General features: G+C 38.8%; 2 protein-coding genes across 3 annotated transcripts in view; one reads left to right on the forward strand and one right to left on the reverse strand.

Annotated features, from left to right (window-relative positions):
* Positions 1-8,656, forward strand: part of PIGF (phosphatidylinositol glycan anchor biosynthesis class F) — a 30,116-nt gene extending 21,460 nt beyond the window's left edge. For both annotated transcript variants that reach the window (XM_068965991.1, XM_068965998.1), the window contains exon 6: positions 8,402-8,656. In XM_068965991.1, coding sequence (XP_068822092.1) covers positions 8,402-8,515 — 114 coding nt within the window. In that variant the 3' untranslated portion in view covers positions 8,516-8,656. The remainder of the gene's footprint in view (positions 1-8,401) is intronic.
* The window catches only part of RHOQ (ras homolog family member Q), a 38,313-nt gene continuing 23,996 nt past the window's right edge, over positions 8,360-22,676 (reverse strand). Inside the window, exons 3-5 of the mRNA XM_068966009.1 lie at positions 13,443-13,607; positions 13,043-13,138; positions 8,360-9,072 (exon numbers count right to left, since the gene is read on the reverse strand). Coding sequence (XP_068822110.1) covers positions 8,917-9,072; positions 13,043-13,138; positions 13,443-13,607 — 417 coding nt within the window. The 3' untranslated portion in view covers positions 8,360-8,916. The remainder of the gene's footprint in view (positions 9,073-13,042; positions 13,139-13,442; positions 13,608-22,676) is intronic.

Genomic DNA, 22,676 nt, shown 5'->3' on the forward strand with positions numbered 1-22,676 from the left:
AATTATAAACTAGAGAGATGATGTCTTTTTTTTTTTTCACTTTTTATTTGCATCAGAGTTTTCTGTTCTGTTTGTTTTTTCCTTTGTAAACCTAACTACACAATAAGCACTCAGTGTGGCTCATGATCCTGACAGAATCTGCCAGAGAAACAATAAACCAGATAAAAGATTATGGCATTACTTCAGAATGGAGATTTTTCTAAAGTAGAATTTCGGAAGAAGAAAACTTCTGTCTATACTTTATCATTTAAACTTGAATATTATAGTATTAGGAAGAGATTTTAGTTCTGTATTCCTTGTAGCCCAGTAAAGATTTGATATGTTTGTGGTAAAGCAAGCTTTTCTGGGTTGTGATCTGATTTTACTTATGTTTAATAAAAATAAGTAAACTTGGAGAAGCAAGAGTATCTGGTTACGCAATTACACTTTCTTTAAAAACACATACACACAAACCACCTCACAAAAACTTTCACATATTTTAGTTCCATTTTTCTACTTTGTACTCAACCTGACTGTGTATTAAGTGCCCAGAGGCTAAGCATAAGATTATATAATGATGTGAGTTCTGTATTGAACAAGTTCAAGAATACTTACAGTTTTTAAGTTGTTTCAAAATTTAGTGACTGGACAGGCCCATTGGAAATATATAACCTTAATGAAAAGGTTTTTTCACTTACTAATAGGAATTTTAAATAATTTTAAGTAATGACAAATGACAAAAGATACCAGGCATCTTTATAATTGGAGGAAGCCTTCCATTTCTAGGAGGCAGCAAGAGAATTTGGTGAAAGAGAATATGGTTGATGGCTGCCCACTATATTGTTGGTCATCTTTATTGTTTTCTTTGAAAGTAATTCAAAGTCATCTTGCTTCTCTTCCCTGCCTTAATTATTACATTATAAACATTGAATTGTCCATAACCCAGACTGCCTTCTTCACCCCTAGAGAAAATTTATAGCTGCAGTAACTGACAAAATTTTTGACTATGGAAAATCTATTTACATTATAATTTGATGCTTCCATCTGCCATAAAAATAGCTAATCAGTAAGTATTTGTTGAGTTCTTACTCAGCATGTACAAAGTACATATTCTGTATAAGTTATAACAGAAATATTACCAGGACTGGAATTTAATTGTTTGGTAATGATAATTTAGATCCAGATTGTGAGTTAAGATTCTGATTCAGATTTAATATGCTTTAAATGTTTTCAGAATATATGGTTATCAGCTTTTCTTCTGAAAAATGTCTTAATTCTTTACTTATCAAAAATCAGCACTTCACGTTATTAAAAAAATTAGTACAAAGTTAAGAATTGTTGTTAGTCATTCTAAACAAAGGAAATTTACATGAAGTTTTTAAACCCACATTTTATTAATAGGTAGATAACAGGATTTTTAAGAGCTGAGACATCAAATTACTGGGTTCAAACTCTGGCTCTGACACTTGCTAGTGAGGATTAAATAATATAATTCTAAATTACTTAGTTCAGAACCCAACAGTTAACCGCTTAACTGATGTTATAGGCATTTAGGTTTATGACTGTCTTTTCTAAGCATTCCCCCAAAACTGCCAATTCATTATTTGAATTCTCCGGAGGATGTGCATTACCTCAGCTTGTTTTATTCATTCTGCACAATGGTCCTTAAATTGGTGGAGTGGATTTTTGACTCATCTTTTTGTTTCTCTGGTATTTGGGCATTTAGGGTATTTGGATTTCACTTAATTTTCAATCCTATCTGACATTTCAGATGGCAGTAGAAGGAAGACACAGTTATCACTTTGTTTATGTACCAGGCATGAGGCTTGGCACTGTCGCACAAGTAACTTAATCCTGGTAACCATAGTGCAAGGTGGGTTTCATCCTGATTTCTACACATAAGAGAGCCACCGTGTGAAGAGAGGAGTATGCATCTTGGTCAGCGTTTCTTGACTGATTAGAGGAAGACTGGAATCCAGTGCTCCAGGACACCATGATTCTCTTTATCCCTGTTCTTCTCTAACAATGGCCATGGCTTAGATTTTTTTGAAAAGGTCCAGTAGTTATTATATTGTGTTTCTTTCCCCACATGAGAATCTCATTTAAATGCCACAACCACTCAGTTGGTAGTGTATGTTATACCAAAAAATTTAATATATTTGTAGGAGAGTATTTGAAGCTAATACATGAGGATTTTGTACCTAGAATACCAACAAATACCTTTAAACTCTGGACTTCCAGTGCTACTATCTCCAAAATGGAATTGAACACATAATCAAATCTCTTCTGAGAGTATTTGTTTCTTATAAAGTTAAAAAGCAAAATGGATGGAGATTGTCTTTAAGACAATTTAAAGTTGTTAAATATTTGTACTTATTCCCATCAGATACTAGATAAATGAGGCATTGTTGTATTTAGAAATTTTTTGTTTTCTCTGGTTTTATCAGGTTTAAAAATTAATATCTGTGAGACATATATTCATTATTAAAAGTCACAGGTGCCACAGATAATACTTTAATAAATTGATGCTGGAGACCATTAGGAAAATTAAATGAAGCACAGCAAATAATGGTAGAGAAAGGGATGAAGCCAGAATTATGGGTTTAATTATTGAAAGAGTGCATATTTTTAGGTTAATTGGTGTTTCTGTTACTAAAGGTCTTACACAGTGTTTTAGACAAACCAAAGTAAAATATTAATTTCTATGAATGTGAGTTACATACTTCAAGCATGGGAAAAATACTAATACTTAACTGATAGAAAGTGGTTTGGGATTTAAAAGGTGGGTTCATGTAGGGCAGTGATACTGAAAATGATACGCTAGTAGGACTTTCATGTGATAGAGGAGAGTGCTGGCTGAGGGAAAACTCATGTGCATGGTCCTGGCAGGCACCTTATATCGTCACTTTGACAAGAAGTTCCAGCCTGGAGACTGTGGACCTCTCCACAAATAGCTCTTCCTAAATCTGTGTTCTTAGTCACAGGAGAGTGGCAGAGAATTCGTGGCTCAGGGCAGAGTTCCAACCAGCTCTGAACCAACCAGCTCTGAGTTGCAACCAACCAGAGAAGCGCATCCAGATGAGTAGGTTCATCTGCTCATTTATTCTTACACCAGACAGCAAGCAGCATCTGCTTTAAGCACATCTGGAAGACACATCAGTAAATCCGAATTCAGAGGAAAATGTAAATGGTCATTTAAAACCAGTCTGAAGTTTGAAAGTAAGTAGGTTTTGAAAGATGAATTCTATCAGTCATGCAAATGTAAATCTATGGTAAGGGTGATAAACAAAACATATTAAAAAGTAGTTTGTGTGAAATTTAGAATTGCCTGGGTTTTATCTTCGTTTTTTATCTGAAAGAGTCAGTAATCCTAATGGTGGTGGGTTGTTCTAAGTGTTTCTAGGTTTTCTGATCTGCAGATAAGTCAGTTTTCCCTTGAGATCTCTCACATCACATACCTCTCCAAAAATTATATTGCAACACATTTTTTAAAGTTTGTGTTATTAAAATTTATCCCCCAAAAATCTTAGTTTGCCCCTTAATTCTTGGTTTATAGTAGAGGCTCTCAATACATAGTTTTGAATGAATAGAGCCATTCAAATGGAGACTCTTAAAAATGATAGAAATTTCTGTCTACTATAAATAGGTAGGTGTAGTTTTTTAGAAATACTTTAAAAAATAGCTTTAGAGATGGTGTATTTGAGGAATGATAGTGTTGTAGATTATAATTACAACTTATTTCATATGTGTCTATTTAAAAATATGAACTGAAAGATTATCCATTGTAACTCATTGATTGGTCACTTGTCCTATGTGCCAGACCTATGTTTTAGGTATGATTGTAAGTACCACCTAGGACATTACCTCATTTGGTCATTACAGTAACCCTGTGAGGTGAGTTTTACAGTGATCCTCATTTTGCAAATAAGAAACCAAGGCACAGAAAGGTTAGGCGACTTGCCTAGGGTCATATTTTTGTTGACTTTTTTTTTTTTTTGAAGTATAGTTGATTTACAATGTTGTGTTACTTCCAGGTGTACAGCAAGGTGATTCAGTATATATATATATATATATATATATATATATATATATACACACACATACATATATAGAGAATACTATTCTCTACTACTTAGAACATGCTTTCAAACTCTGTATATTAGTACATTTTACTTTCCTAAAATATAAAGCAAGAGTTTTATAGCAGTGCCTGATCAGAAGAATGTAGTGTGGTCTTCAGGTAGAAATAAGCTTATATAATTTTGAAGTGTCTTTCAAGCAGCAATAATAATGATTTTTCTAACAGAAAAGCACATATCTGTATTATTTTAAAAGTTTTTTTAAAGCCTTTTAGGGTGAAATTATTTTATTTCTAAGAGAAAAATAACCTATTGCTAGTACCATGTACTAAGATCCTATGTATCAGGCCTTTGTTAATGCTGATTATTTTAAGCGAACACTGACTTTTTTCAAGTGCTGAGACAAATAAGGAATTATTTGATTTAGAGCAAGGATAATAGTAGTACTGTAAAGCAGGGTACTTTATTCACATGATGTAGCTACTCATTTTTGTAAAGTTTTTTTTGATAGTAACTATAGTAATTTTACCCAATTTCACTATATTATCTTTTGTTATGCAAAAGATATGCACAGAAAATTTTCTTTTATTTAGTGATTTTTAAAAAAATTTTAATTTATAAAAAATTGGATAAAAAGATGGTCTTTTGGTGATAAACACATGTGACTTTTACATGAATGTCTTTGAGTTTTCTATTTTCCTTAAACAAAACAAGATAATTATATAGCTCCATCTCAGATGGCCATCATTTGGAGACATGTTTATAGCAACGAAGTTGAATTGTCTGTTCGATACCCTGTGTGTGTGTGTGTGTGTGTGTGTGTGTGTGTGTGTGTGTGTGTGTTCTTAATCCTATTTGTAGTATGAGGAACCATAAATAGAAACATCTCCCTATGCGAGATACATTTAAATGGAAAACTTCAAAATCTATGAAAATACGTGACAAATCTAGGATTGTTTGACAATTCAGTATGATCTGTTGCCACAGGATAGTTTTTAAATTGTTTTAAAGCAGTTACAAGAAGGTTAGTAACAAACTGTTTGAGGAAAGCTGGTTTGTTGGCAGCCTCCCGCCCCTCCCCAACCCCAACTCCCTCCAGTAGCCTCTGTGCCGTTCCCTATCTTGGCTTATAGAAATCAGGAAAGTTTGCCCTTATGTAAAGAAAATCTCTTGTTAAAAATGACTGTGTTACAGATAAGGATTACTTACTTTAAGGAAGATCAAGCAGGAGAGTGTGACTTGTCACTGGCAAACAGTGTCTACAGCTAGTCCAGCATTCTGATTTGTTGATGGCATGGATTCCTTGAGATGTTGAATAGCAAGTGTTTCAAACCTTAACCCCTCGTTAGGCGAAACCTTTAAACTTGTTAATGTTTACTTCATTGCTGGCATTCCACTGGAGGTGAGGTATGGCAGCTATTTGAAGAATGTGTGTGTAAATGTATCTTTGTGTTTGAAAACAAAGAGCCACACTGAAATTACAAAGTGATTAAAATAGAATTTAGTAACCCAAACTGGAGTCTGGCTGGATTCATGAGGGATTATGATTCTCCCTACACTTGGACAATGTGCTCTTTACCAAAGTGCAGGCGCTCACAATTGGCCGATGATGCATAAACTCAGAGCAATGCGAAACAGAGGAAAATCGAGTGTTAGTCCAAATGTTTACATAGAGTGTTAAATAAAAACTACTAAGGTAAGAAGTTCAATACTTTACATAGGTAGTAAACTATGCATATTATTTTATTTGTAACCCCATGTGTTGAGATGGGACACTATTAAAGTAACAATCACTTAAAAAGCAACAACCAACAAACGAGTATTCAATTTGGTACGTAAACTGAATAATTAAAATCAAATGGAAGCAATGCCTAAAGTAACTTAAGATAATTCACAATAAAAACCATTAGTTCAGGCTCTACTTATTGGAAATATGATAATTCAACATAGGCTAACCTAAAATGTAACTTTAGAGATCGAATAAGGATATAAGCAAAATATTAAATAAGATGTCAGGAAGTCCCTAAAACTATGTTTAAGGACTTAAAACTGATGACTTACATGCAAAAAAACTAAGTTTGAATTCATTCATACATGATCTTATTTGAAGCACTGTATTTTCATTCACTAGCAAAATTCATGTCAGTGAGATATTTTTGAAGTATTTTATTTTCCAGATATTTCACTATGTTGTTCCAGTGATTAGCCTGAATTTCTGTGGAAACCTAAGTTTTAAATGAAGACATGCTTCTGAAAATAAGGCAACTTTTCTATAATCTTGTTTATAAACAGAACAAAAGAAATCTTTGGTTTTAGTTAAAGTGGCTGAAAGGGTTTTGCAAAAAAAAAAAAAAAAGAGAGAGATACTAAAGAACCAAAGCAATGAAAAGGCTCTTCATAAGCAATGGGAAACTCCAAACCCCATCAAGGTCAGTAGAGTACCTAAGGCACCTCAGGTTCAGATGATACAATCATCTTTGCTTAGAGTTCTAGTAATCTATATACAGGATTTTTACCATCTTAATTAAGAACATGAAGCCAAAAAGGTAATGTCCCACAGTGATTACTGTAAGAAAGAAGAAAATCATAGCAGTTGATAGGAAGAGATATTAGAATCCATATTTAAAAGATGAGAAAAATGAGGCCCAATCAAGAAACAGATGACACTAGGGTTTGTGTTTCTAGATTCCTAGTCCATTTCTCTTAGGGCAGGGCAAATTCTAGATTTTAACTTTACTGGCTAGGAAACCAAGTGTGAAGAGTTTCAGATATGTGAACTGAGGAAGAAAAAAATTCCCATCAAATCCCCAAAGGCAAGCTGGAAATAAATATATAATACTTTACTGTCTTAATTCCTTTATATCATGTGTCGGACAACTTGGCTAATATACTAATTGAGTTATACAATTCTTTCAGTTCTATCTAAAAATAGCAGACCAGTATTAAATGAGAAAGTTACATCAGATTCCATTTGAGCATACATAAGGCCATGATACTTAACACAAATCACCACTTCTTGGGAGAAAGAAGATATCTACCGTCCAGTTCAGGAGAGAAAGCTCCTGACCAGTTATCCAGTAGATTCTCCACTCTTCAATGGGGAAGATGATGCTTATATTTTTAAAAAAAACCTCTACAAAGCTCACCTACAAGACAATACATCCTAGATTTGTGACTGCTATGAGCATTTAAGGCTGTCATTTTCAAGTATAAAAGTTTAGTGTTCCATTACCCAATCTGTGCAATAGACATAGCTGTAAGCTCGAATCATGGAAATTAACAGAACCTCACCAAAGACAGAAAGAAATCATAATTTAGGCAACAGCAAGTTTAAATGTAGGAAAAGATGGGGAAAAAAATTATGTATTAGATTATGCTTCTCTGAACTGCAGCAGTGGTTCACACTGAATCTTTGTCTAACACACTGTCCGTCACATGGCATTTGGACTAAGGTACATCAACAGCAGACCAAACAAGGAAGCTTAATTAGGTAACAGAACTATCATTAAGATGGTTCACCTCTAACACAGTTATACGGCCTGTTTCCCTAGAGAAAAATTAGAAATGGCTCCAGTATACCAAATGAGCTTCACAGATAAACATGAAAAAAAATTTTTTTTAAAGCAGGACCTTTTACCGTGGGACCACCATGCACTGCTCATGGATGATCGATAAATCAATGTTATTTACTTCTGGCTAGAGGTAATATTGTGAAATGTAACATGACTGGAGAAAAACGGGTATTTGGAAGCCAGTACGCCATTTACCTTATACTCTAGATGTACATGTTAAGCTGTAGCTCTGTAACTCCTACTGTGTTTCAATATCTGTGTCTGAAAGGCGACATCAGTTTTATTATGAAAGCAGCTGCTTTGTTATAAATTCCATGTAACATGCTTGAATTCTAGGTCATTTGTCTTTACATGATTTAAAGTGTCTTGTGGTTTGGTCAGCATACACACTTTTTGTCTCATTTGATATACAAGCCAATGTGAAAATTAAAAAAAAACTACCAGCTAGTGCAGAGAGCTAAGTTGAGTCCAGGATTATGACAAAGTCTGACCCAGAGTTTTTAGTCTGTAATCTCAGCGTGTATCTCATGCAGTCTTGGGGAGCATCAAACTAAATCTACAGTCGCCAGAAGCCTTGTTACAGTTGAACGCACAGTAACTAAAGTGTGTACATTTTTAGTGTTCATGATAAATGCAGTTATGACCTTATTACACTTTTGGCATTCTTTAAGAAAGCACATTAAGCTTTAATATAGAAATATTTAGGTTACACTTGTGCTCAAGTAATAGTAAAACATTTGTTCTTTTTGATCTCATACATTCTCTCCTCAGGAATGGCCCATCTCCTGCACGCTTGGAGCAACCTTTGGCTACGTGGCTGGCCTTGTTATTTCACCACTCTGGATATACTGGAATAGAAAGAAACTCACATACAAGAACAATTAATCAGAGCAAAGGGAGAAGAGATTTCTTTGTGCAGATTCCATAAAGACTGTGCAGAAATGTATATGGTCTAGGCCAGGCAGTTCCACTTAACAGCACTGTTTTTTATGTAGTTACATGATGTGATTGTAGCTTTTTAAACTATGAAACCCCTGAGAGATTGTACCTTCTAGTTGAAATAAAGTATTTATAATAGATTGTGGCTTCAGATGCTATTTGCTGCTTCTTGGACCTTTAAGAAACATTCTTAATGAACTTTTATAGAATTCTGAGGACAGGGTTGGTTTTTTTTTTTTCCTTTCAAGTTTTAAACTGCTTCATTATAAGAGGTCTGGGTACAGCTGTAGCATTTCATATGCTTTCTGAGAGAAATGTACAGTTTCCTTGGCCACTGAAGATGTTTCTCACGTAATCAAACAACAGTTTATACATCTTGATCCTATTCTTTTTTTTACTGTGTGTTTCTTTGGAGTTAAAATGGCTATGATAGCCTCATCAAAAACAGTCTTCAATCCCTTCTGTGTTAAAGCTGAACATTCCACATAGCAGCACGCACCTATCTGGGAGGGAGAAAAAAAAAAATCACAAATATATAAAATCTTTTTTACACAACTGGTACCACACAAACATACCATTATAAGGAAAATCATAAAATGCAAAAAGAATGAAATCATATTTATGATTCCCTAGAGATAGCTAACTGTTAAAATATTAGTGTAAATCCTTTCAAACTTTCTCTGAAAAAATTCTTTCAATCATCAAATGTTTACTGGATACCTATTACATGCCTGGCACTGTTTCTAGGTGCTGGGAATCATGTCTATGAACTGAGCAAAAGAGCAAAACCCCTGCTGTGTGATGCTTACATTTGCCTAAGTTCTACTGGGGGAGGGACACATGAAGGAATATAGAGATGGTGGCACATGCTGCGGGTTAAAACTTGGAGGGAGAGGGTGCAGATGACAGTGGTGGTGATGGTCAGTGAAAGCTGCTCAGCAAGGTAAAGTCTGAGCAGTGAGGGATACCTACTGGCAGGGTTTCCAGGCATACAGAGCCACAGACGTAACGATCCCTGATGCAGGAACGTGCTTGGAACATTCAGGGGGCAGGACAGAAGCCAGAGTGGCAGGGGAGAGGGTGAGCAGGGGTAGTGGCAAGAGTTGAGGTCAGTGAGGTAGCCTCAAGATAGTCCTCGAGTAAGGACTTTGGCTTCTACTCTGAGAGGGGCCCCACCCATCCATCCATCCATCCTTCCTTCCATCCATCCATCCATCCATCCATCCATCCATCCATCCTTCCTTCCATCCATCCATCCATCCATCCATCCATCCATCCATCCTTCCGTCCATCCTCCGTCCATTCATTGAAAACTTACAGAGCACTGATTAGCCAAATCAGAGGAAGGAATTTGTTCCTTCCTACAAGGAACAAAATTAAGTCCCTATGCAACTCTCAATGAAAAGTATTTTAGAGGAAGAAGACCATGGACTAATAAATATAGAGGTAGAAGTGGTTTGGAGAAAAATTGGGAAGGAGCTAGGGAGTGGGGACAGGTCAGGCAAGATCTCACTGAGAGAGTGATATTGGAGCAGAGATCTAAAAGGGAGTGCTTTCCTAGTAGCTCAGCTGGTAAAGACGCCACCTGCAATACAGGAAACCCCAGTTCGATTCCTGGGTTGGGAAGATCCGCTAGAGAAGGGCTAGGCTACCCACTCCAGTATTCTTGGGCTTCCCTGGTGGCTCAGCTGGTAAAGAATCCGCCTGCAATGTGGGAGACTTGGGTTTGATCCCTGGGTTGGGAAGATCCCCTGGAGAAGGGATAGGCTACCCACTCCAGTACTGTGGCCTGGAGAATTCCCTGGGATAGGGAGTGGGGACAGGTCAGGCAAGATCTCATTGAGAGAGTGATATTGGATCAGATATCTAAAAGGAAGGGATGAACAGTGTCTACATCAGGAAGACTCCCAGGCAGAGGAAGCAGTGAAAGGGCAAAGGCCGGGAGGCAGAAAACGGGAAACTGCATGGAGGCCGTATGTCTGGAGCACAATGAGTGAGGCAGAGGTGGCTGGGCCTGGATGCCACAGTGCGGGTTTCATTTATTCAAAGTCAGCTGGGGAGCCACGGAAGGATTCTGCACAGAGCAGTCAGCTAATGGAGCTTCTATTTTTAAAGACTCAATGGCTGATGTGTGGAGAACAGGTTAACAGACACAGAAGCAGAAAGGTGAGTGAGAAGCTGTTCCAGTTAATCCAGGCAGAGAGGGAAGGAGCCTGGTCCAGGCTGCCAAAGGAGGGGATAGTGAGGAACATACATATTCTGGATATATTCGAAAGTAAAAAAAACAGGTTTTGCTGAAGGGTTCACTGTATGGTATGAGAGGAAGAACAAGGTCAAGTGTGACTTCAAGGTTTTTAACCTGAGTAACTGGGAAGATAAGCCTGGACGATAAAATTGGGAATTCTGTATTGGACGTGTTAATTTTGAGATGCTTACCACAAGGATGGACTTGTTGGGTGAAAAGCTAGACTACCAAGTCTAGAAGTCCAGGCTGCAGATGGGAATTTGGGGAGCTCAGTAGTAGATTGTTCAAACCACTAACTGATAAAAGCTCAACAGGCCTAAGGACTGAGTGTGGATATAGAAGGAAAGACATCCAACAAGCTAAGGGCTGATCCCTGGACTCTCCAACATTCAGAGACAGGGAGACAGGGAGAAGGAGAAGAGGCCAACGAGAGAGGAGAACGCCCAAGAGAGGGCATTCAAGGAAGCCAAGTGAAAGTGTTTCAAGAAGGGACCAATTGTGCCATATGCTGCTGACAGGTCTAAAAATGGGATCATAGTGTTTTGCAACCATTTTTTCCCCTTAAACTATATAATAAGCATGAACACTATAATATAAAATTTTAATAGGTGCAGGATTTTTTGTTTTTTGCTGTGATAAACAATGCAGCAACTTTATGCCATCTCTTTAAGCACATCCTATATAATTTTTTTAGGATATACTCCTACCTATGGAATTGCTTGATCAAAAGCATTCATGCCCTTAAGGCTTTTGCATGCTGTTGAGGCTGCTTTTACTCACTGACCAACAGAACAACAGAGTACCCGCTTCATTGCCCCATTGTGTTAGTCGTTCAGTCATGTCCGACTCTGTGCGACCCCACGGACTGTAGCCCACCAGGCTCCTGTCCATGGAATTCTCTAGGCAAGAATACTGGAGTGGGTTGCCATTTCTTTCTCCAGGGGATCTTCCCAACCCAGGAATTGAGCCCAGGTCTCCCTCATTGCAGGCAGATTCTTTACCGTCTGAGCCACCAGGGAAGCCTTTGCCCTGCTGGGACAGTGTTTTTGCCAATTTTATAGATGGAAATTGAACTTACAGTTGACCACTAAGGAGTATGAACGTATTTCTTATCTTCTATGGCAATCCACATTTTTTGAAGAATCTGAGTCCCTTTTCCTATTGGAGTGTATGAATATATATATAATTCCCAGCATAGGTATACCTATCTTTTTCTGATTAATCCAAATGCAATGGGGCTCCTGTACACTAAGGATATTAACCCATTTTTCTGCCATAAATGTCAAGTTTGTTGTAGGACTTTTAATTTTATTTCTGGCATTTTGATGTATTAAATTTTTATGTAATTAAATCATCAATGTTTTCATTTATGACTTTTACCTTTATGACATTTAGAAATTCCTTCTCTCCCAAGATGACAGAATTTAGTATTTGGAATTTGTAAAGTGACTTGTTAGTGAAACTATTTCTATTTTGCTTTAGGAAACACTATTTTCCAAAAAGTTTTCTCACTTTTTTCTGCCTCTTGATGACAGTGTTTTTAAAAAGACCTTATTAGATTTCATTTCCACAAAAGTCCTATTAAAGTCATAACATCTAAAAATAGAATCCAATAACATTAGGAGCAAATGGAGAAAAAAGTATGCCTTTCTTTGGGGAGAGGAAGACTATAAGTTAAGAGGCATTTTGTGCATCAGAGTTGTATTTTTAGAATGATAATATTTTCCACCTTTCATAAAAAGATTGCAACACATTTCCTCTCCTACTTAGCTATAACTTTTTGTTTTTTAACTGCAGATTTAAATTGCCCTCCAATTGCACTCCACTGCCTGCTCCATGGGTCTTCACTGAAGACAGGGCCTGATTAAGAAGCCCCTTTTTATGACACTTCTTTCTATACATGGCTTATTAGGAAAATATTGTTGGCAGTGTAGCACAGGTTTAAAGGCTGGAGTCAGGTCTTTACTGAACTCAGCTCTGCCATTTATTACCTGCAGGACCTTACAAGCTACCTGACAAGTTATCTGACATTGCCATGCCTCTGGTTTCTCCTCCAGAGCAACTGGTCCATCGACCTCACCGAGCTGATGCAAGGATTAAATGATCGAATGCATGTAGAACACTCGGCACAGTGCCTGGCATACGGTGAATGCACGATAAATCTCTGCTTCTATCACTACCTCAGCTTCGTTTACATTTATTTTTAAATTCTGTGAAGGTTGCATTACCTCTTTTGCTAGTTTCTGTCCTTGCTCCACACATATAGGTTTTTCCTTCATATCATTCAGTCTTGCTAAAGTTTTGGGGTCATCTCGGAGATCAATCTAGTTAAGAAAAGTTGATAATATCCCATCATAGCATCAGTCTTTAAAGATAAAACATGTAGTACCATTTAAGCCCCACATATAAAAAGAAAAGATTACAAAGAAACTTGATTTTTAAAACAGACTAATATAGTAATTGCTTTGACATTACCTTTTCCAAAAGTGTGACAGAATTTATTATAACAAACAACTGAGATTAAACACGTATCTCATTTGCTAAATCTTGGGGCCATCATCTAAGAGCAACGTCACGAGGCAGGCCAGAAAGGCTTTTCTTGAACGGGTAAAATCAAAGCATACGTACCTGAGTTCCTATTAATAAAAAGGGTACATTTGGTGCGTATTCTTTAAGTTCTGGCACCCACTCCTCTTTCACGTTTTGAAATGAGGCTGGATTCACCACAGAGAAGCATATAAGGAAGACATCAGTCATTGGGTAAGATAAAGGCCTCAGACGATCATAGTCTTCCTAAGGCAGAAAGCAGAACCTCATTATTTCCAGCACTGTGAGTTTACTAATAAATATGCATATTAGATTAGATGGTCAAAAAGCATGGTCGGGACTATTCCACAAATGAAACGCATGGCATTCTACATCCATCAACATAATTCCATTCATTTTTGCTGCTCTTCTTTTGGAAGTTCTGAACACCAGGGGGCTAAAGACATGACAATATCATTAACAACTACAAGGAAACTTTGAGGAAATACATTGTGATGACCACAGCTCTCACTGGAATCATCTTTAACTGAAAAGTTTGCACACAGAATTGATTGTGGCTAAACAGGTACAGTCATGTATAATAACTAATATTATATACTGAATGTTACTATGTAAACATACCAATATGCTCTCTCATGTTACTTATTTAATCCTTGTAACAACTATATGACATAAGAACCACTCTCTGTGTTGCATTTGCGTGGACCGAGGCGCCCAAGTTAAATGACTTGTGTAAGGAAGCATAATAAGCAAGTAAAGGAGACAGGATTAAACACGGGCGGCTTCCCTCTAGAGTCCATGCGTTAACCACTATACAGCTTCACTGAGACCTTAAATCTTTGTTTTCCCTGTTTATACAGTTTTCTTAATTGTGTATATGTGTTACACGTGCATGTTTGTGTGAAGAATTAAAGATGGAAACACATGGAATAAATCTACAGTTCCTTCTTACTCCCCAGTTTCCACTTTCCTGAACTGCAGATTTTTCAGATGTGTCTTTCCTGTTGTTTTTTGTGCATGTATATGCCTAGAGCTCTATGTATTTAAACATCTGTACATAGAAGAGACGGTGCAATCCATGTTGTTCTGCACCTTTCAGCATGTCTTGGAGCTGGTGCCAGACTAGAACACGTTAGACTGCCATATGATTTTAAACTGAAGTGTAGCTGATTTACAATGTCACATTAGTTTCAGGTGTATAACAAAGTGACTCATATATATACAATGAATATATATGTGTGATTATATATATATATATGTGCATGTGTGTGCTAAGTCACTTCAGTGGTGTCTGACTCTTTGAGACCCTATGGACTGTAGCCCACCAGACTCTTCTGTCCATGGAGATTCTCCAGGCAAGAATACTGGAGTGGGTTGCCATGCCCTCCTCCAGGGGATCTTCCTGACACACATATATAATTTATTCTTTTTCAGATTCTTCTCCCTCATAGGTTATTACAATATATGTTGTTGCTGTTCGGTTGCTAAGTCATGTCCAACTCTTGGCAACCCCATGAACTGTAGCATGCCAGGCTTCTCTGGCCTCCACTGTCTCCTCGTATGTGAGTATGCTAAGTCCCTTCAGTCGTGTCCAACTCTTTGTGACCCCACGGACTGTAGCCCACCAGGCTCCTCTGTCCATGGGATTCCCCAGGCAAGAATACTGGAGTGGGTTGCCATGCCCTCCTCCAGGGGATCTTCCTAACCTAGGGACTGAACCCGCATCTCTTTTATCTCCTGCATTGGCAGGTGGGTTCTTTACCCCTAGCGCCACCTGGGAAGCACTATTTCCTGGAGTTTGCTCGAAGTTATGTGCGTCGAGTCAGTGACACTATCTAACCATCTCGGTCTTTGCTGCGTCCTTCTCCTTTTGCCCTCAATCTTTTGACAGACATACAATTTTAAAGTGCTGCTGCATAGTCCACAGAAGAGCTGCACCATCAATGGCGCTTTTAACGTGTCTCCATCACAAAAGGCAGTGAATATCCTGTTTGCTTAGATTATTTCCTAGGACACAAAATTCTGCTTGCTTCCATTCCAGGGAGTGAGCAGAATCAGGATTCCATTTTTGTCAGGGCTAGCCTCTCATCTGGTTTCAAGGAAATTTTATTTTTGGCCTAAGCTGCCACCCCTCTTAAATGACCCTTCACTACTAGAACGGCATGAATGTGGAACTAAAGGCGTATTAAAAATATCTTCCACTTGGAATTTCAGTGGTAGTATTTCTCTCATGGGACGATTTTCCTTTCATGTCATCTTCTGACATTTTTCTTACTACAGTGTTACACTCAAGCATATTATTATCTCAAACTCTTGACTTTGGAGTTAACCCTTCTGGTTTTTTGCAATGCTTTCTAAGGGCACACGTGCAGTCTGGGGCCAAGGGTATTGAAAGATTTCTCAGGTGTTGGCTTGGGACAAGACGGGAAATGCCACCCTCAGTCTTCTTGAACATTTGTTTTAAAAGTGGAGGCTTCTAACTGGTTTTGAAAGCAGAGCTATAGTGTTAAGAAATTATTAATGATGAGCTCAAGTGGAGAAGGAAATGGCAACCCACTCCAGTGTTCTTGCCTGGAGAATTCCAGGGACAGGGGAGCCTGGTGGGCTGCCATCTCTGGGGTCGCACAGAGTCGAACACGACTGAAGCGACTTAGCAGCAGCAGCAGCCAAATAGAATGGGTGTAAACCATGTTGGCACCCCAGTTACAAAAGGACTATTATAAAAAAACATGTTTTAGAATCAGTTTGAGTCCATTCACATAGAATGGACAGCTAGTGGGAAGCTGCTGTAGAGGGCTAGGAGCTCAGCTCAGGGCCCTGTGATGACCTAGAAGGGTGGGATGGGAGGTCCAAGAGGAAAGCTGTATGTATACACACAGCTGATTCACTTTGTTGTACAGCAGAAACACAACATTGTAAAGCAACTCTACCCCAATAAAAATTAAAAAACAAAATAAGCAAAAACCAAACAAACATCAGTTTGAGTGTTAAATAGTACAATTTGTTGCATTAAGTATACTTTCTGTACTCTACTCCAATTTCAAACTGCATGCTAAGAAGGAGAATTAAAGGGACAGCATCTGATCTTAGCATTCTATCTAGCAGCTGTCCGTTCCTGAGCAAACTTGCACACAGCATGGTCAGGGAAGGAGGGTGGGGTTCTTGCTACAAATTCCTCTTCCACCATATTTCGAGATCTAGTTTTCACAGAATTAGTAAATGAGGATACTATCCCATAGGATTATGAGGAATAAATGAGATAACACAACTAAAGCACTCAGCAGAGTGCCAGACACATAAAAATCACTTTCACTGCTTTAACATAAATTCTTCAATCTCACGGGAAACTGGTTCTCCTATTTTCTGCCATCCACACAGGGTCCCATCAATCCCGTATCAGTCCTGGCTCTGCGTCTCTCTCTCTCCAACCACAGAGAAGAAACTCTTCTAGTGAGAAACACAAATTTTCTACCCTGGCATCAAAACACACCAATGAAACTGAGGTCTCTTGAGGACAGTATAATTTTCAGATTACTATAAAAGAATGATATATTATTACTGTACTAATTAATCATTTGGGGACTCAAGAGCCTTAAGACTATTTACAATGTAACCCCCCAAAAAAGAATTATATATTTTTCAAGAAAATCAAATTAGATTTTTTAAATGAAAAATTTATCTCATCAGGGAAACAGAACATGCATTCTTTCTCGAGGAGGGTATTGAAAGTGAAAGTCGCTCAGTCATGTCCGACTCTTTGCGACCCCATGGACTGAATTCTCCAGGCCAGAATACTGGAGTGGGTAGCCTTTCCCTTCTCCAGACGATCTTCCCAATCCAGGGATCGAACCCAGGTCTCCCGCATTGCAGGCGGATTCTTAAACTGAGCTATGAGGGAAGACATAAAAAGTAACTGAATGTAAAGTTCTCTAGAAATGCTTAACATTCATCCAAATATTCTATGGAACATAAGTCTACTGTAAGCATTCTTTTCATAACCTCAATGAGAGACATGTGGACACAAAGGAAGGAACCTAGACTAATCATTTCTGCTGCTGCTGCTGCTAAGTCGTTTCAGTCGTGTCCGACTCTGTGCGACCCCATAGACGGCAGCCCACCGGGCTCCACCGTCCCTGGGGTTCTCCAGGCAAAAATACTGGAGTGGGTTGCCATTTCCTTCTCCAATCCATGAAAGTGAAAAGTGAAAGGGAAGTCACTCAGTCGTGTCCGACTCTTAGCGACCCCATGGACTGCAGCCTACCAGGCTCCTCCGTCCATGGGATTTTCCAGGCAAGAGTACTGGAGTGGGGTGCCGAATCATTTCTAGATCTGCTAAATTGTAGATTTTTGTTGCAAAAGTTAAAATATGAAGAACTGAGGTTGAAAAAAAAAAAGACTAGTGTGTTTAGAATTCCTTGGAAAGAGATGTTACTTAAGTCTGAACTATCTAATATGAACTTCTGCCTATAATCTCCAGCTAAACCACTGGCAGTGATTATCAGAATGAAACCTTTCTGCTTCCATCTAGCCTAAGTAATTAGAAGTCTAATAATAGATAACAAATTTTAAAAAAATGATTCCCTGTGCATACTGTACCATGCATCATATAAAATTGTTTACATCTACTGTGCAGTATCTTGAGAGAACACAATGTGCAATTTTAGATTTGGGGATAAATAAACTGAAGCATGTAACTCTTTCCTCCCTAGCTATATATTTAAAATTTGACAACACAAAGAAAGTTAAATGTGGAACTGCCCTTTCTTTTTAAAGTCTTAATTCCTCAAAGTCAATTCTCATGTTCTCCTAATTCATAAATTGATTATATTTTAGTCCAAAAAAATTTTTTTAAGGTAGATGTTTAAACATTTCAGCCTGGTAACTGAAATATTCTCAGTGTATTAAAGACAACTGTCTTACGTTAAAAGCTGAGAAACAGTGGTGAACTTGGTCAACAGGATTGCTGAACTGCTTAGTAAAAGCTTTAGTTTCTTAGCAGCTGGCTGAGTACCAGTGGGATCCATTTTCTTACAGTGGGTTCTGGTAGCTCAGTGACTGATTAGACTCTCCGTGCTCATCAAGAGTGCTTGACCTGTAAGGATGACCGGCTTCACCCTTCAACAGTATCACAGTTGATGATCTGACAAGAGCCCACAGACAATGAGACCAATGAAACGTGCTCTGAGAGGAAACAAAACACCTTCAGGTGCAACAGAGAACTGGAGCAAATGGCCATCAGTCAGAAGACCCCTTTTAACGCCCAGTTCAGCCAGCAGTGCTCTTCAGGGTGCCCACTTTTGCACGACCTTTGTTCCCTTCGTTGCGGACCTAGGTACTCCCTCCCACTTTAGTGAGTTCTGTTTAAAATACACATTTTTAGAATGTGTACACCTACTTAAACTACATATCCAAAATGTGTACTTTAAGCAAACCACTCACATTGGGTAGTGTAGCCTCTGCCATGCTTTTTGTGGTATTCTGTCACATTATGGGCTAGAAGAAGCACAAGCTGGAATCAAGATTGCCGGGAGAAATATCAATAACCTCAGATATGCAGATGACACCACCCTTATGGCAGAAAGTGAAGAGGAACTCAAAAGCCTCTTGATGAAAGTGAAAGAGGAGAATGAAAAAGTTGGCTTAAAGCTCAACATTCAGAAAACTAAGATCGTGGCATCTGGCCCCATCACTTCATGGCAAATAGATGGGGAAACAGTGGAAACAGTTTTGGGGGGCTCCAAAATCACTGCAGATGGTGACTGCAGCCATGAAATTAAAAGACACTTACTCCTTAGAAGGAAAGTTATGACCAACCTAGACAGCATATTAAAAAGCAGAGACATTACTTTGCCAACAAAGGTCCATCTAGTCAAGGCTATGGTTTTTCCAGTGGTCAGGTATGGATGTGAGAGTTGGACTGTGAAGAAAGCTGAGCCCCAAAGAATTGATGGTTTTGAACTGTGGTGTTGGAGAAGACTCTTGAGAGTGCCTTGGACTGCAAGGAGGTCCAACCAGTCCATTCTGAAAGAGAATAGTCCTGGGTGTTCTTTGGAAGGAATGATGCTAAAGCTGAAAGTCCAGTACTTTGGCCACCTCATGCGAAGAGTTGACTCATTGGAAAAGACTCTGATGCTGGGAGGGATTGGGGGCAGGAGGAGAAGGGGACGACAGAGGATGAGATGGCTGGATGGCATCACTGACTCGATGGACGTGAGTCTGAATGAACTCCGAGAGTTGGTGATGGACAGGGAGGCCTGGCGTGCTGCGATTCATGGGGTCGCAAAGAGTCAGACATGACTGAGCAACTGAACTGAACTGATCACATACTGGTCACTGAAAATTAGCAAAGAGGTTCCAAGGACATGTACACACAAATAAAAGAAATAAACATCCCCTCTGAAGCTCATATTTCGTTGGGAATTCAAGACATGAATACAGGAAAAGATAGTCAGATACAGCAATGGGAGAAAGAAAACTGTAAACTGCAGCAGGTGAACATATAAATGCTTAAGACACTAGTAAGCAACTGCCATGTGTCCAGAATGTGCAACCATCAGGGAAATGAAGGACAAGATTCAGCCATTTCTAACTTGTAACACGCTTTATAAATGCTCATAAGACATCTGCATGTTGCAAATGTGGCAACGAGCTTGAATGAGCAGCAAGAGCAGCAACACCCATGGTGTGCCTGGGTACCTCACTAGAACTTTGCATACCTCAAAGCCATAGCCTAGAACAGACGAAACTGTGGTGCTGCTGCGAGAACATGCTAAGGTTGGCACTGAGGAGGAAGAATTGATAGAGAAGAGACAAAAACGTTTATAACGGTTTTTGCTCTTAGGGAGTTCACAGCAAGGGAAACAAACCTATGCGGACATTATATTACAAGTCAGAATGTGGTGGAAACCAAGGGCAGTAATTAGGAGGCGCTAAGAAAAGACTTCTTAGAAGAGGTGGCATTTGAGCTGGCCCTTACAGGAGGGAGAGGATTGGAACATATGTGACGAGCTAGCATGTGCCCTGTGTCAAATCACTTATTTCTTAGAGCTTTTGTTTATCAGTCTGTGAAATAGGAGACTATCAATGACAAGTGCTTTGAAAACTATAAAGTGCTGTAAGAATATATTATGCTTCCGAATAATCCAGGATGTTACTTTAGAAAATATTTATCAAAACCTGTAAGAGTTTTCCTCTTTAACAACCTAGAATAAGAAGTGGGACTGCAATTGAATAATTCTTTTAACAGCCAAGTCCCAGACTACTACTACTTCAAGATATATAAAATGTAAGGCCACTGAGTAAGGATGTCCCTGACAACTGGTGGCTTGTGGTAAATGAAGGAGTAGTCATCTCCATCTGAAACATCTGTTTCTGCTAAGAAGCCCAAAATAGGTATCGGGCATGGCCCCCGAACCACTCCAACCCCCAAAGGGTGCTACTCTAAAGCCAAGTGGCACATGGACTGCGGCTGGCTTCTGAAGACCAAAAGCATTTTGTCAGAAATCTTATAAATGATCAACATTTCTATAATAATTCTTGGCAATAGCGGTCTATGAAACCTCATCTTCTTTGTGTAGTTCTTTTGTCGTTTTTATGTTCGTTTTGTATTTCACTTTGTGAAATATCATTTTTCAGCCCCTTAAAAATAACTTTTCAAGGAAGCTGGGTTGGGTTCTTTGGAGGAGTACTTTGGTAAGTTTGCTTCAAAATGCATTGACGATGCGTTTATTGGACTAAATAAAATTTAGGGAGAATTTTTTTTAAGTGCTAGAACTTCCTAAAAGGTCATTGTTTTTCAAAAACTTGAAAAATTTTTTTTTACTTTCTTAACATCATTTTCCCTTCCTTTCTTCTTTTCTTCCACCCTCCCTACCTCCCTCCTTCCCTTTTTTAAAAAAACATCTTCTGTTCAGTTGTGAAATGGTGTTTACTTATCATAAGCCTGATTAGTTCCTGGCGAGAGTTCTTGAAATTGAAGGCTCAGCTTCTAACTTTAAGCAACTGTCATCTTCATATATTTTGATTAGAATAAATCCTTTTCCCAGTTAATTTACTAATTATCTAGGAGCTAGTGAACTAGATCTTTGGCTTCTTCTCCATTATTATCTTGCTTTTGGCTGTCTGAGTGATTGTAACTCCTGTTTAGGTTAGCTGGAGGAAAAAAGAGAGAAATGTAAATGCGTGGCAGCAGAAAGACAAGCAGCTGGAGCACTGACTGTGCCGTTATCTACCCGTGTCTCATGAACCTGCACTTCCTCATCTCTGGAAGGAGAGACCTGAACTAGATTGCCACGTCACATGGTGAGACACGCTCAAACTAACACTTTTTACCCTTGTGAGCAGCCCTAGTAACAGATTTAATGTGGGTGGAGGTTTAAACTACCGAATAAAAATTGAGTTTTAGGGTACTGTTTTATCTAAGCTGACCCCCCAAGGCAGGGGATCAAGACTTAGCTAAATATGGCCCTTCGGCAAGCTTCATTTCCCCATCTGTGAGAGGAGAATAAATATAGCATACACATGTTAAGATAAATGAGAGAGCTGGTCAAGTGTTTTGAGCGCTTCAACAAGACAAGCCTGACTTTCCAAAAAAAGACAAACCACAGCTTCAGAGCCAGTGCAATTTCTTGTGTGTGTGGTGAGATGACTTCCTTCATTGTACAGGATTTAGAGCTGCAATTCTACATTGTCTGGAGCTATAATTGCAAGTCTCTTTCACTGAAACAGAGGTCAGCTGGCCTAAGGCAGGCAGAAGGATGGTCAATGTCAGGTCACACTTCTGTGCAGTGCGTTCCTTTTCTAACTTCTTTCGGGACAAATTTCACATGGATGGAATAGTCATGTGTTCATGTATTCCAACAAATACTACCCACTAGGTGCTAAACCCTGTGTGCTCCAACGAGAAACAGTTGCGTACCCGGCCCTCGTGGAGTTCACTGCACAGCAGAGGCAAGTGCTTCCCCACTAGGGCAGGACTCCTCCAGGTTCAGGGGACACCGGGAAAATGCAGGAGTTATTGCTGATTGTCAACATGAACGTGGGAACCCTACCAGCATTTGGGGACTGGGAGCCAGGGTGCTACTTGACCTGTGTAATGAAAACCGGTCCTGGATCCCACATGATTGATGAGTGTATCTTGCTAGGCGCTGAGTGACTCTAGGACCTATCTCTGCTGCATATGAGACAAAGGTAGATTTACCTGGTGTTGCTCAAACATTACAGGACTTGTTTACCACTACCAAAAATTGTACACCACTGGCAATACTACTTCTAGTACCCTAACTGCTAAAACTAAAACACAACCCTGTTAGTGAA

Source organism: Capricornis sumatraensis, chromosome 1 (genome assembly GCF_032405125.1).
Source record: "Capricornis sumatraensis isolate serow.1 chromosome 1, serow.2, whole genome shotgun sequence".
In the NCBI taxonomy this organism is placed as follows: Eukaryota; Metazoa; Chordata; class Mammalia; order Artiodactyla; family Bovidae; genus Capricornis; species Capricornis sumatraensis.